This window comes from Balaenoptera physalus (assembly GCF_965194825.1).
Source record: "Balaenoptera physalus genome assembly, chromosome: 6".
Taxonomy (NCBI): domain Eukaryota; kingdom Metazoa; phylum Chordata; class Mammalia; order Artiodactyla; family Balaenopteridae; genus Balaenoptera; species Balaenoptera physalus.
The window spans coordinates 8,444,809-8,457,935 of NC_138885.1; the positions used below are offsets into that span (position 1 = coordinate 8,444,809).

The 13,127-nt window shown below is 46.5% G+C and overlaps 1 protein-coding gene across 1 annotated transcript in view; it reads right to left on the reverse strand.

Moving 5' to 3' along the window:
- Positions 1 to 3,883, reverse strand: part of GYPC (glycophorin C (Gerbich blood group)) — a 42,272-nt gene extending 38,389 nt beyond the window's left edge. Inside the window, exon 1 of the mRNA XM_082465953.1 lies at positions 3,681 to 3,883. Within this exon, the coding sequence (XP_082322079.1) occupies positions 3,681 to 3,729 (49 nt within the window). The 5' untranslated portion in view covers positions 3,730 to 3,883. The remainder of the gene's footprint in view (positions 1 to 3,680) is intronic.
- Between the last annotated feature and the right edge of the window lie 9,244 nt (positions 3,884 to 13,127).

Sequence of the window (13,127 nt, forward strand, 5' to 3'; positions counted from 1 at the left end):
AGGTTGGCCTCTGTTGGCTCTGGGGTCTCACAGCCTGTGTCCACAGGCTGGCTGTGCCCTCGGGACCTGGGAGCCCTGGGGAAGGTCATCACCCTCCAGCCTCCAGGGCTTCATCTGCAAAACAGGGGAGAATATGCCTGTGGGACCAGGCTGTAGAGGAGTGACCCATGCAAGGCTGGACCACAGGCCTTGGCATAGAGGTACTGACGTTGTTCTTACGTTATCAAAAGCAAACCCAGCTGCCGTCTGCTAGGGAGACTCTGGAGATGACTAGCACCTGCAGGCCAGGATTGCTTTGATTAGTTCTGTTAACAAGAGCCGCAAATAACGCTAACACTGGGCGCGGTGCCAGGTCCTTAGTCTCTGGTTCATCACGTGACTCCTGCCAAGCCGCTGTTATCCTTCCCACTTACAGATGAGAAAACCGAGGCTCCGAGGTATTGTGCACCTCCCCAAAGCCAGTAAGTGTCGGGGATGAGATCACATCTGGTCTGACTCCACAGCACAGTCCAGTGTGGGGCTCTGGTCCACCCTCTTACTCACCATGAGAGAAGGGACACCACATCATTTAACTTCTGGGGCGTGTTTCCTCACTGGTTAGGGACCTGGTAGGAAGTGGGCAAAGGCCATACAAGGTATTTCCCAGCAAAAGAAATACAATATCTTACACAGGTACAAAAACACGTGTAATTACAGAGGCACACTCAAAGGTGACAACATGGTTTTCTCATCAGATTGGCCAAGATAAAAACCACACAGTGTGAATGAGGATGTGGGGAAATAACAATTTTCATTGGCTACTGGCAAGTGTTAGAAATTCATGTGACCTTTTGGAGGGTAATTTTTCAGTATCTACTAACATTGTAAATGTACATACTCTTGGTCTCAGAAATTAAAATTCTGGGGGAATTTATCCTAAAGGTATACAAACACATGCATGCAAAACCCTACTTACAAGGGTTGTCATGGCAGCACTGTGGTTAAAAAAAGAAATCAAAGACTGTACACAGCCCAAATGTCCATTTGTGGAGGAATTGGTTAAATAAAATAACCAATTCATTTATAATATTCATGTTGTGCAGCCCCAGAAGGATGCGTCTATATATGGTGATAAGGTATAATCTGTAGGATATAGTCTTATGAACAAAAAAGATGAAGTCGAATATGTTTTTCATTTTGCCAACGAAAAATTAATTGTATATACATATAATACTTCTAGAAGCAGTCTCATAAATGAATAAAGTTACTGCCCTGGAGGTGGGAAGAAAGTTATTCTTTTCTATTCTGAACTCTTCACGCATTGTTTAACTTTGTTTGGTTTGTAGCTGTGCTTACTGGGTCTGTTGTATTTGCTCACTCTTTGAAAGGTGTTTTGGTTGGGGTCTCCGAAGGGCATTTGATGGACTATATATCTGCCACCCAAAGAGGCAAACCGATTTTACTTGCCAGCCTCTCTGTGCTAGTGAAGGGCCTCTCTCTCTCTCCCCATAGTGGATGGGCGGATGCGCTCCCACTGCAAACACAGAACATCTCTTACCCCTCACTTCTGTTTCCCAGAGGGCACTGCAAGTCCCCAGAAATAACTGCGCAACTCTGGGCACCCTTGGAAGGTCCAGCTGCTGGCTGTGCCGAGGCCATGTGACTCCCAAAGCCACAGATATCTGGAGGGGTTGCGCAATGGCTGTGATGGAATGTCATCTGGCACTGAACAAAACCCTCCCTGCTTTTCCCAGAGGTGGCACATTCTATATAAAGCTGCCAGACCTGGCCATCTCCTTGCTGAGCCTGACCCCTTCCCTCCAAGGGCAAGGCAATGGATTTCTGCACAGGACTCCTCCGCAATAATGTGGCCTTTGGGCTTATGGGAGTTGGCTGAACCCAAGAGCCCAAAGGCTAGGCTAGGGGAGGCCTGGCCGGGAGGGAGCAGAGGGTCCTCTCTGTTCTAACGTCTGGTTCTGAGGGGCAGTGATGTAAACTGAGACAGGATATAGACACATCCTGCCTGAGTCAGCAGCGCGAAATAGGGCCCCGTGGTTCTCCCACAGCAGAGATCCTGCCAGAAAGTCAATCCTAAGGGTAATCTGGAATGGTATGCAAGTAAGGGCTGCATCCCCACCAGTTCCGGAAGGGAAGTGTCTGCAGTCATTGGTCAAGGTCTGAAACTTGAATCCTGGAGAATTGCCGCAGGGGGAGGAGGGGGCGGGGGCGTGCGGTGGGGGTGGGGGGGCAGGACAAGGCTCCCCGAGCAAGCCTGTCCTCTCCACACAGGAATGGCTGTAGGCCTGCACTTCCTCGGTGCCTGAACTGGAATAATTACAGTGCCTTGTCCCCTTAACCCTGGTCCCGACACACACACACACACACACACACACACACACACACACACACACTCGCTCACTAGTGTCTGACTCACCCTCACAGACACACACGCGTAAACACTAACTCACACAAGCTCATGGATCCACAGCATGATGTAAAATGAAAATAAGGATGCCCGACACTTATCAAGCACTTAACACGTGTTCATCTCTGCGCTGAGCCGCTGACATGCACTTAATTCTCACAACCAAAGAGGCACACTATCCTGCTATTCCCACTTTGCGGATGATGAAACTGTAGCTAAGAGAGGTGGGCTCGCCTCAGGTCCTTGTAGCAAGAGGTCCCAATGCAGGCAGCAAGGCCCTGACTCCACAAGGTGCTCTGTGCACACCCAGATGGCGCCGAGGGCCCTCACCCACCCGTACACACCTGGCCACGTACACACAGAGGCGCAGAGCATGCAGATACAGACCCAGCCGCGCTCACCCAGGCTCAAGTTTGCCGCCTAAGGCCACACAACCTTGTTCTTTTTTTAAAGACGTATAAACCCATATCATGATCGTGTTAATTACGTAACGTGATTACATTCTAGACTCAGAATGTCTCCTCTCTGACAGTTTCATACGATCAGACCTAACCAGGGAGGGATCAACATTCTTTTTTTTTTAAATAAAATTTTACTTCTTTATTTCATAAGCCCAGTGGCGGGGGAGGCCCACAGTGTTTCGGAACATTGCTTTTGAGATTCACAGAGAATCTCACGGCGATTTCCTTTCCGCAAGAAAGCATGTGATGGTTTTAGAAAGAAAGAAAACAGTCTCTGAAGAACTGCAACCGCCCGAACGGTCAAGGCGAGCGGATCCCTGCAACATGGGCGTGGGCGTGCGGCTGGTTCCCGCCCCGGGAGAGAGTCGGGAAGTTGGCGGAGTTAACTCAGAGTTTCTGCGGACGCGCCTCCACCGTCCTGCCCGGGCAGCTCCGGCAAACAACTTTTGCTTTCTCTCTGCGCTGCTTACCGATCTGCCTCTCCCCCTTTATTCTCTTAGGGGAAAAGTTCTGGCCACAGGCGCGTCCCCAACAGCACACAAAGAAACAGAGAGCCAGCGGATGGCCGCGGGGGCGGTGGTGGCCTCTCCAGGCCCAGGGCGCGCGGAGCCCGCTTACCAGGCTCGGGGCTCCGGACCGGGACCCCGCGATGCCCGGGGCGCTGTGATGCCCGGGACCCCGCGATGCCCGGGGACGCGGCCGGGCGGGCCCCTAGTCCCCCAGGAGGCCGGGCGCGGCCGGAACCCCGGGGCTCCTTGCCCACCACCCCCAACCCGGCTCGGCCCCCGCGGACCCGTCCCCTGGCGAGTACTCACCTTGGCGGGGCGGGGACGGGGGCGGCGGTGTGACCTGGGGGCTGCTCATCGCCGACCGGTGCGGGGCGCGGCCCGGGGGACGGTGGTTGGCCCTCGGCAGCCGGGAGGAAGCGGCACCTGTGTCACACTCCTCGGCGCGGCCCGAGGGGAGGGGCTCCGGCCCCGAGATAGGCAGACTTCATTTAGTTTTTTCTGCAGACTTGGCTGGTGGGGTTTCCACCCTTTTTTTTTTTTTTTTAACACAGACACCCGCCCACTTCTGAACTCTTCTGTGCTCCGACTTCCCTGCGCAAGAATCACATTTTTCTAACTAGTTTCTGTTTCCATCTGCAGCTACCACATACAGAGGTTGTGGTTGAGAATTACCCCCCACGTGTGGGCTGAAAAACTCCCAGATGTGACATGATGGCCTGCCCCGCCACCATCCGGGACGGTGACCAAATACGGCCAGACCTGCGTTTCAGTCTTGGCTGGTCCTTATGAGGCCTCTCAGATCCGCGGGGCTTTTGTGGCCTGGGAGGAGTTCCTGGCTGGCTGGCCCCTTCCGGCCCACCGTCCCAATCCATGGGCTAATGTCTGAGAAAGAGTCTTAGGGAAAAAGGATTGCTGGACAAAGGCCTGTGACTTACTTGGATCACCTTTGTTTGAGGCTTCCAGACGGAGTGGAGTTTGTGGAGAATTCACTTTATTAGGCAATTAAAAACTCGACATGGATTTTGACACTCTGGTTAGTTAAATGCAGTCTACCCATCTCAACCAAAAAGAATGGTGTGTGATATGCAGCATTAAGTTCTCCTCACCCCGCAGAGAGAAAGGCAGGGAGCTTGAGAACGTGTCACCCTTGTTTTAAATCCCAGTCCCAGGAAACACCCTGTCCTTCTCCTGTCTCATGTCTGATCTTTCCCGCGGGGCTTTTCATTGCTGTTTACCTGACAGTCCTCACCTCTGCTGCAATCCCAGGGCACCATTCCAGCTGTCTGTACAACGTGTATGCTGTTGGGAGTACCCTCCCGATTGAACACAACTCAAGGCTGCCCCCTGGAGGTGTGCGATGCAGGTGCTCTGCCCAGTTCCTCCCAGGCTGGACCACTCCAGGCATCTTTATTAGAGCTGCCTGTTTGACACAGTGGGAAACTGTTCCTAATTCTCTTAAGTTAGATATTGCGTATAGATCTTTAATCAGACTTCCATGCTCAACATGTCCATGTTGACGTGAAGTGAACTATTCACAGAATGTCTTTGGCCAGGTGTGGAAATTTTGAGTCTCAGTTTCCTCATCTGTAAAATGGAGACAAGAACACCTACATTCCAGAGTTTTAGAGAGAGACAATGTCTATAAAATAACAGTGGGGCAGAAGAGGCATTTAGTAGAAGCTGGCAGTGATTACTGTAACCATGTAACATTTTGTTTTGTAATAGATATAGGTCCATGTTGGATAATAGTATCCGCTGTGTTCAGAGGTCATAAATAAAACAACTTCAATTATCTGAAATGCAGCTGGGGAGCTGAAAGGAAGCCAAAGACCCGCCAGGTAACTGAAGAATGAGTCCCTAGGTCATCCCACCTCACTTATGGGAGAACTTCTCAGAGGCTCACTTACAGTTAACTGGCCTTTAGACATAAGCATAAGAGGTTTGTTTAATTAATTTCTTGGGGTAGGACAGGTTAAAAGCACCAAAAAGTAACAAGAATTCCTTATAGACAGGAAGCCAAAAACTAAGTAACTAACTAAACGACTGAACAGCAAAGGTAGAAATCCAGACAAACTAAAGAGTTCAGATACAAGAACAAAGTAGCATTTGTTATACAACTAAAACATCTTTGCTCCATCCTTAAGTGGAGGATGTGACTTCACCGTGGGGTACCAAGGAGCTAAGGCTTTGTGACTCCATCTGGGTTTGAGTCTTTACTGCCTTCCAACTGAGTAGCCATCAGCATTTTACTTAACTTCTCTGAGTCTCACTTTTCTCCTCTATGAAACTGAAGCAATCTGCAAAGTTGTTGTGAGTGATACATTAGACAATTAACCATTAATGGGATAGTACGATGTCTTACTCAGCACATAGAAGTTAAAGATATCGGTCCCCATCCCCTTCACAGGAACATTTGTTTTATGTTAAGGACCCCAGGCCATTCTGAAAAGAAGGTAAGTAGTATTTAATAGTGAGTAGTTCAGCTAGCAGGGACACGCTTGGTATATTTTAGAAGATTTAACCATGGAAGTGTCTAATTTTAAAGAAATGAGGGCTATTTTTAAAAGGTAAAATAATTATATGAAACATTAGATTATATGGCAAGAGTCTGACATTACATCGCAGAAACACATTACTAGTGTGTCTTCATGTGTAGGATGTTTATTAATGGAGTAAAGAACTCAGCTATATCTTATAAAAATAAGACAGTTCTTATCTCGCTTAATTCCCATAAATACCTCCAAAGAGGATATTGCCAAGAGTCCACTTTTAAGGTGAGAAAACTGAGGTTGGGAGCAGTGACAAGAACTTGTCCAAGGCAGTGGAGCCAGGATTGAGACAGTATAGTACCTTGAAAAGTACAGTAGTACAACGCAACAGCTGGCATACAGGGGCTGGCATCGAGTGAACAGGCAAGAAGAGTTACTGACTGGAGGAGGGAGACGAGGTGGGAGATGGTAGAGCTGAAGGATCGTCAGCAATAGGAGACGGAGGGCAAGCTGCAATTTCACTCACGCCTGACGTTGATGGCACAGGTTCTGGTTCCTTGCTGGATTCAATTCTATCTACCCTCTTGAAAAAATGATCCAGTGATGTCTGGGTAGTAGCTCTTTTCTTCTCATCATAGATGACATGGTAGCAATGGATTGCCTTTTGAACAGCTGCTGCAACCTTCGTGTACCATTCTAGGTTCAGGTCCTGTGCCTGAAAAACTAACAGTGCCTCCTCAAATAAAGAAAATCCCCTTGCCATTTCCTGTGTCGTGAATCTCTTTGATTCTTCAGTTACTTCTTCCTCTTGTCTCTCTTCATCCTTTCTCTGGGCACGTTCGCATCTTTGAAAGTTCGCGACTTGAAGGTTCCTATGTAGGGGACTTACTGTATTGCAAATACAGTAAGTATTTTTTCCCTTTGGGTCTTTTTCTGGTTCTTTCTCACTGGCACAGAAATAGTTTGACTTATCTGATTGGCAAGTTGGCAGCTTTTAAGAAAACTAGACTGCGGCTCTGTATATTTTAAGAGGAGTGGAGAGAAGAAACAGGGATTTGGTTCAGTAATGTGTTCACAAACTGAGTAATAAGTGTGGAGAGCGGAGTGGAGAAGGTGGGGTGCAGAGAAGCACAGAGAGACCTAGGGTGGCAGGATCCGCAGCCCCCCAGGAAAGTTTCCCCTTTCCCAGCAGCACACAGGTCTTCCTGAGGAGAATCCTTCAGTGAGACAGTGTGAAGGCTGAGAGGGAGGAGACCTAATGACGGTCACTAACACTGAGCTGCTAGCCCCCTTTGGTCTAGACCTTGCTAAAGGCTGGCTCTCAGTTTGCCAGGCAGAGCCCCATGTTCAAAGTCAGTGAGGCTGCAAGACCCCGAGCTATAGCCCATGCCCCTACCTTACAGGGCACCTCATACAAGGGCAGATCTTTACGCATCCATAATGGCCTGTCTCTGGAAGTTTCCAAACCATACCTAGAGAAGAGGGGCAGCACAGAAACCCAGCAGGAATACCAGGTGGTCTGGGATAGTTTGAAGTGACCCTAGGCAAAATCTCATCCATCAGGGACGTATCTAAAGGCAACCTGTTATGCGCTAGGATTGAGATGCTAGGAAGCTTCAGGCTGGGAACCAAAGCAAACAAACAAACAAACAAACAAAACCGACAGAAAGAAAGAGCACAGAGAAATGTGGGAGTGAAGGGCTGGCTTGAATCTTAGAAGAGTCTGTGAAAATGGAACAGCCTGGAGGTCAGCCTGGGTGATTCCCACACTGTAAGGAATGTGTGAATTTCCAGGGAAACATATCCCAGCGGGCATAGGGGCAGATAGGGACAATTTCCTGAGCACCTAGAAAGTGCCAGTCCTGATGCTACGTGAGGACCTCTCACATGTGATTATCGCTAATGTCACAGTGTCCTTACAGGGCAGGTGGTGCTTTGTTTTTGTTTTTTTTTCCTTTTCCATCTTCTTCATTTTACAGGAGAGGAAACTGGAGACCAGAGAGGTGAAGAAACTGCTCGTGCTCACACAGCTACTCAGGGACGGCTCTGCTGTGGTGGAAGGGCTGCCAGGTCACCCTCCTCAGCACCCCTCCTGCTCAACCCTGTGTCCTGGTGACTCCCTGGTTTCCTGCTCAGCTTGATGGGGCTCTTCATATCGGAGGCCCCAAGACACAAGTAAAGAGGAAGAGAGTTGCTGGACAAGTTTCCAGTGGGTCCCATCAGAACATAGGGAAATAGAATCTTCCAGCACTTAGTGAATTACAAACTTCCAGGGAGCCCTGTTTGGGTCACAGCCCTTTCCCTCTGGATATAAGTTATTGGTATGAAACTGAACTAAAAAATGGCTTCTCCAGTTGCTCCCAGTTGAGCTCTTGGACCCAATAAGGGAAGAGACAGCTTCCTCCTTTGACTTTTTGTTGTGGCTTTTATTGTCTTGGGCCAAGAGGAAGGAGGAATTCTGGGCATGGAGCTCTGTGACCGGGAAGAGGGAACTGGAGTGGTGACGCTATTTGGCAAACGTTTGCTGTGAACTCTGTGTAGTTTACCTCATTTAATCCCCAGAGCAATCTCACGAGCAAGGAAAGACCAGGACTGGGAATGTGGCGACATGATATCTCATTAGTGGCTCACCACTTGCCACTTTGCTAAGGATCTGTGCCTCCAAATTTTCTCATGTGCAAAATGGGGCTAGTGATGGTTACATCTGGTGTGCTTCTAGGGAGTTGGTGCAGGTCCCCTTTGGAAGCTCACACATTCATTACGATAATAAACACAAAGGACTGTAGAAAAACATTTTAAATATCATGTGAAGTAAACACACACATAGACATAAATGTGCCATGATCACCGCTAGATATAATTGGTCCACCTCCAGATGGGAATGGTCATGGCAAGGCCCTGCAAACATGGGTGACTATTTATCTACTTCTCCCCTTTATAAGTTTCTTCAGGTGGATGGCTTAAGACAACAAATTTAGCATATTTTATACTCTCTCACTTTTGATAGCCCATTACAATTATGTGAAAGGAATAATAAAAGAAGTTAGCTTCCTTGCAAACTATTCTATATAGAATGGGTAAACAACAAGGCCCTACTGTGTAGCACAGGGAACTATATGCAATATCCTGTAATAAACTATAATGTAAAAAGAATATGAAAAAGAATATATATATGTATAACTGAATCACTTTACTGCACTGCAGAAACTAACACAACATTGTAAACAAACTATACTCCAAAAAAAAAAAAGAAATTAGCTTCCAAAGTGAAGAGGCTTTAAGGGGGTCCTTCAGCATGTATGAGATTTCAAGAATCCCGGGAAGTTAGATGGGGTGTGAAGCATGTTGAGGGGAGGAAATAGGGAGACGGAAGCTCCAGCCCAGAGAAGCTCAGGGGGAGGCTGGGGGGTTGGCCATGGTGGGCTGGGTGGGATGGAGAGGGTGTGTCTAAGTCTTCCAGAGACACAGAGGTTTAGGCTCAGAGTCAGCAGGCTGGAGGGTGGGAGTTAGAAGTGGGGGTGGAGACAAGGAGATTTGTGGAAGGTCTATTTGGGGTGGAGGAAGCTCCTCCCCCCTCCCGACCTCAATCCCCCTACAGAACTTTGGCCCAGGGACAAAAACATGTGGCTGTATTTAGGAATATTAAGAAACCATGTAAGTGAACCAAGGCTGCTAGTGTGGGAAGGAGTTTTTTTTTCAGTAAAACCCTCCTCTTTCTGGGATTTGGGGGTCCATAGCCTGTCAGGAAGCTCCTTTTCTGCACACCCTAAAACAGAGACCACATAATTCAGAATCACACATCTCACAGCCAGATTTTTCCTCCCCAAAGAAAAGCTGATCAGGAAGCAGATAGATTCGGCAATAGAAGAGGAAGTTCTTAACACCCCTTTGGAATAATCAGCCTGGTCTTTCATTTTTAGTTGTTGATAGACAACTGTATATGACAACCAAGTCACATACAAGAACCAGAACGTGGAAGAAAAAGGCCAAGTTGAAAAAAAGAAAAAACTAAGCTCAGCTAAAGAAACAGAAATAAATAAGAAAATAATTTGAAACAAAGGAACAAGGCAGAATCTTAATATGTTCAGAGATTTGGGAAAATATTAAAACCATAAAATAAGAGCAGTGTGCTATGAAAAGGAAAAACAAATAATAAGCAAGAATTCTCAAAAATTAACAGTATAATGGCCGAAGTGAAAATTCAGTTAAAGAATTGAAAGTTAAAGCTAACGAAATTCTCCTAGACTCAGGGCAAAACAAGAGAGAAAAGATGAGCCATGACTTAGGAGGTCCAACTAGTGTGAATTTCTCAAAGAGAGAACAGGGAAGATGGAAGGGAGAAAATTACATGTAAATTACATGAAGGAGACAAAGAAGGAGGAAATAGTCCAGAGCTAAAAAAGGAATATAGGCCTTCAGACTGGAAGGGCTGAATTTAAAAAATGCATATATCTCTATTTTATATAATTTCAGAGCAACAATTATGAAAAGAACATTTTTAAAAGCTTTCGGAGACCAGTGGGTGTGGGGTTAGCAACAGGGACACCTTCTACAGAAGAGTAAAATCATACTGGCATCAGAACTCACATCAATAGTACAGGATGCTAAAAGACAACAAAGCAGTGCTTTCAAAGTTCAGGGGGTGGAGATGCCCTTGAACCTTTAATCTTACTCCTGGCTGAAAGAGCAATTGACTATGAGAGAAGAATAAAGGCATCTCTGGATATGTACAGACTCAAAACATTTAGTTCTTAAACACAGAAGAGAGCTCTTGGAAGATAAAATTTGCCAGAAAAAGGAGAACGCCACGACAGAGGAGCCCTAGGATCCAGGCGACGGTGGGTGTGGCTGGAGGGCAGGGAGGTTCCAGGCTTTCCTTTCCTTCTGGGGGTTCATGAACTTCAGGAGGGGTAACGCAGTAGGAGGAAAGACGCCTGGATAGCTGGATACACCTGAAAATGTCATGAAAATGCACACATAGCTTCTCCACAAGGAAAAAAAAAATGTTGGCTGAAACCCCAGGGAAACAAACAAAAATCTGTACAAATAAGTCATGGTCCAACTATGAAGCCAACTAAAATATGTCACCATTTGGGGCCATTTATGGAAGATGAGAAAAGATCATTCATTTTGCCACAAGTCTGGGGACATTCTCCTTTGAAAAATGCTGGGACCAAGATGTTGGACCCAAGAACAGGAGGCATAAACCATCCACACCATAAGGCTCTGCAGTGGAAATGATTCTGTGGCTACCGCACGAAGGCACTGTTAATTGGTATTCAGGTTCAGAATAAGGCTATAGGAAAAAAAAAAACATAGAAAACAATTGGGGTCAGGGCACAGACTGCAATTTTTGATAACATTTTGCGAGTGCATGTCAATCGGTGATGGAGGTAGAGGGGAATGATGCTGGTATTTTTGATTGACACAGAGGGCATGGGGGTGTGGATGGCATTTGATGACACAGGAGTGCACCCTACACATTTCCTTAAAAGTTGCAAAGACAGTCAACCAAGAGAAAACCAAACATAATGATACAACTACTCGATTTTTGGAGAAAGAAGGGAAAGGAAATGGGGGTGGTGCCACAGTGCTAACCTACCATTGTTCTCAGGACCCTGGAGTGACAATGATGAAAGGCATGGGCTCACAGAGAATTTTGAGCGTGGCCTGGGTTAAGGGACTCACTCCACCTGCCTCATGTGGGTGTCTTCTTTGGCCGAACCTAAATGTACACTCTGCTGATAAGCCCTTACAAGCAGTGCCCTTCCTCTGGGCATGAGTAAGGGGAGGATGGATCTGGGGTGGGCGTAAATGAAGAGTAACTGGCATGAAAAGTCAATATGCGTTGTCTGAAGTTGGCGAGTTAAAAACTGAGATAATTAGTATTTTATCTAGGAAAATGAACTAACCCACTGGAGACCTCCTATTAGTGATGGTGAAAGAGCCTTTTGAGAGCAGGCCTGTGGGCGGGGGAGTATGTGGTGGGAGAGGGCTGCTTTTCAAACAAAAGCCCTCTGTAGTAGTATTTGAATTATTATTTTATTTTTTTTTTGATTTTTGAAGAACACTTGGGAAAACCTAAAATATCAAAAAAACTTCAGCTGGCTGAGAAAATGGGCTTGACTTAGCAAGATGAAATTTAGCAGCAATTAATCTGAGTCTCTGAACTTGTTTCAATAAAATGCACAGGGAGGCATAACTTAGCTCAGTCTCCCAGCTTCTCCTCTGCATGATTTAAGGGGAGGGGTCACCGGGGGGGTCACTGGGGGAGGGGGGAGGGCCATGTGGGTGGGTCTCAATCTCTGTGATCTCCTTGAAGGACTGGTCCTGAACCTCCCCACCCCCCAGGCAATTCCAGGTGAGACTCTAAGTAGAAATGGTAACCCACCTTCTCCCAATGGACCATCCAGATGAATAACATTGTGCCTTCCTGCTTTACTTGAGTCATCACCCAAAGTTCAAGCTTCCCAGTGTCTTCATCCCATCCAGCTCTTAATGCTTAATGTGACTCTGTTGCCCATTCCTCCTGATTCTCCAAAGCCTTCCACCAGTGCTCCAAAAGTCACAGTCCTACCAGCCAATTTCCCTGTATTCTGTAAATTTTTGTTAAATGTTATCTTTATGTTCTTGCTCCTTTAGGATCCAGCCTTTCTTTAAGGACATTTCTCCCTCTTTAGTCCTCTCAAGTCAAGATTTTTTTTTTTTAAATATTGTTTGCTTATATATCTACGTGTATGTCTATGCCTATATCTGTATCTATGTCATCTACATCTATATCTCTATAGATCGCATCTATACTTGGGGAGATTGCTTTCCAAAGTGTCCATTTCCATTGTCACTAGCAGTGTATGGAGTTCTTGACACTCTACATCTTTAACACTCGGTATTTTGAATCTTTTAAATTTAGTTTTCCAGTTTGATATGTAGGACTGTTTCATTGTGGTCTTCATTGGCATCAGTCAATCAATCAATCAGTCAATCAATCAGATAAGATGATCAATAAAACTGAGCGTCCTAAGAAACTGGAAAGGGCTCGTGGGCAATTAGATGGGCTGCTGGAACTGGGCTTGCCATCTGTCTCTGGCATAGACTTAATGACATTGGATTAGATACTTCCTCTCTTTGATCTGTAGCTTTCTCATACGTAATGTGGGCATAACAACTCCTACCTGACATATCTGTAGTGAGAATTAAAAACAATACATATATATAAAGTGGCAGGGACATATTAAGTACTCAATAAATAAGGATGCTTTTTCTT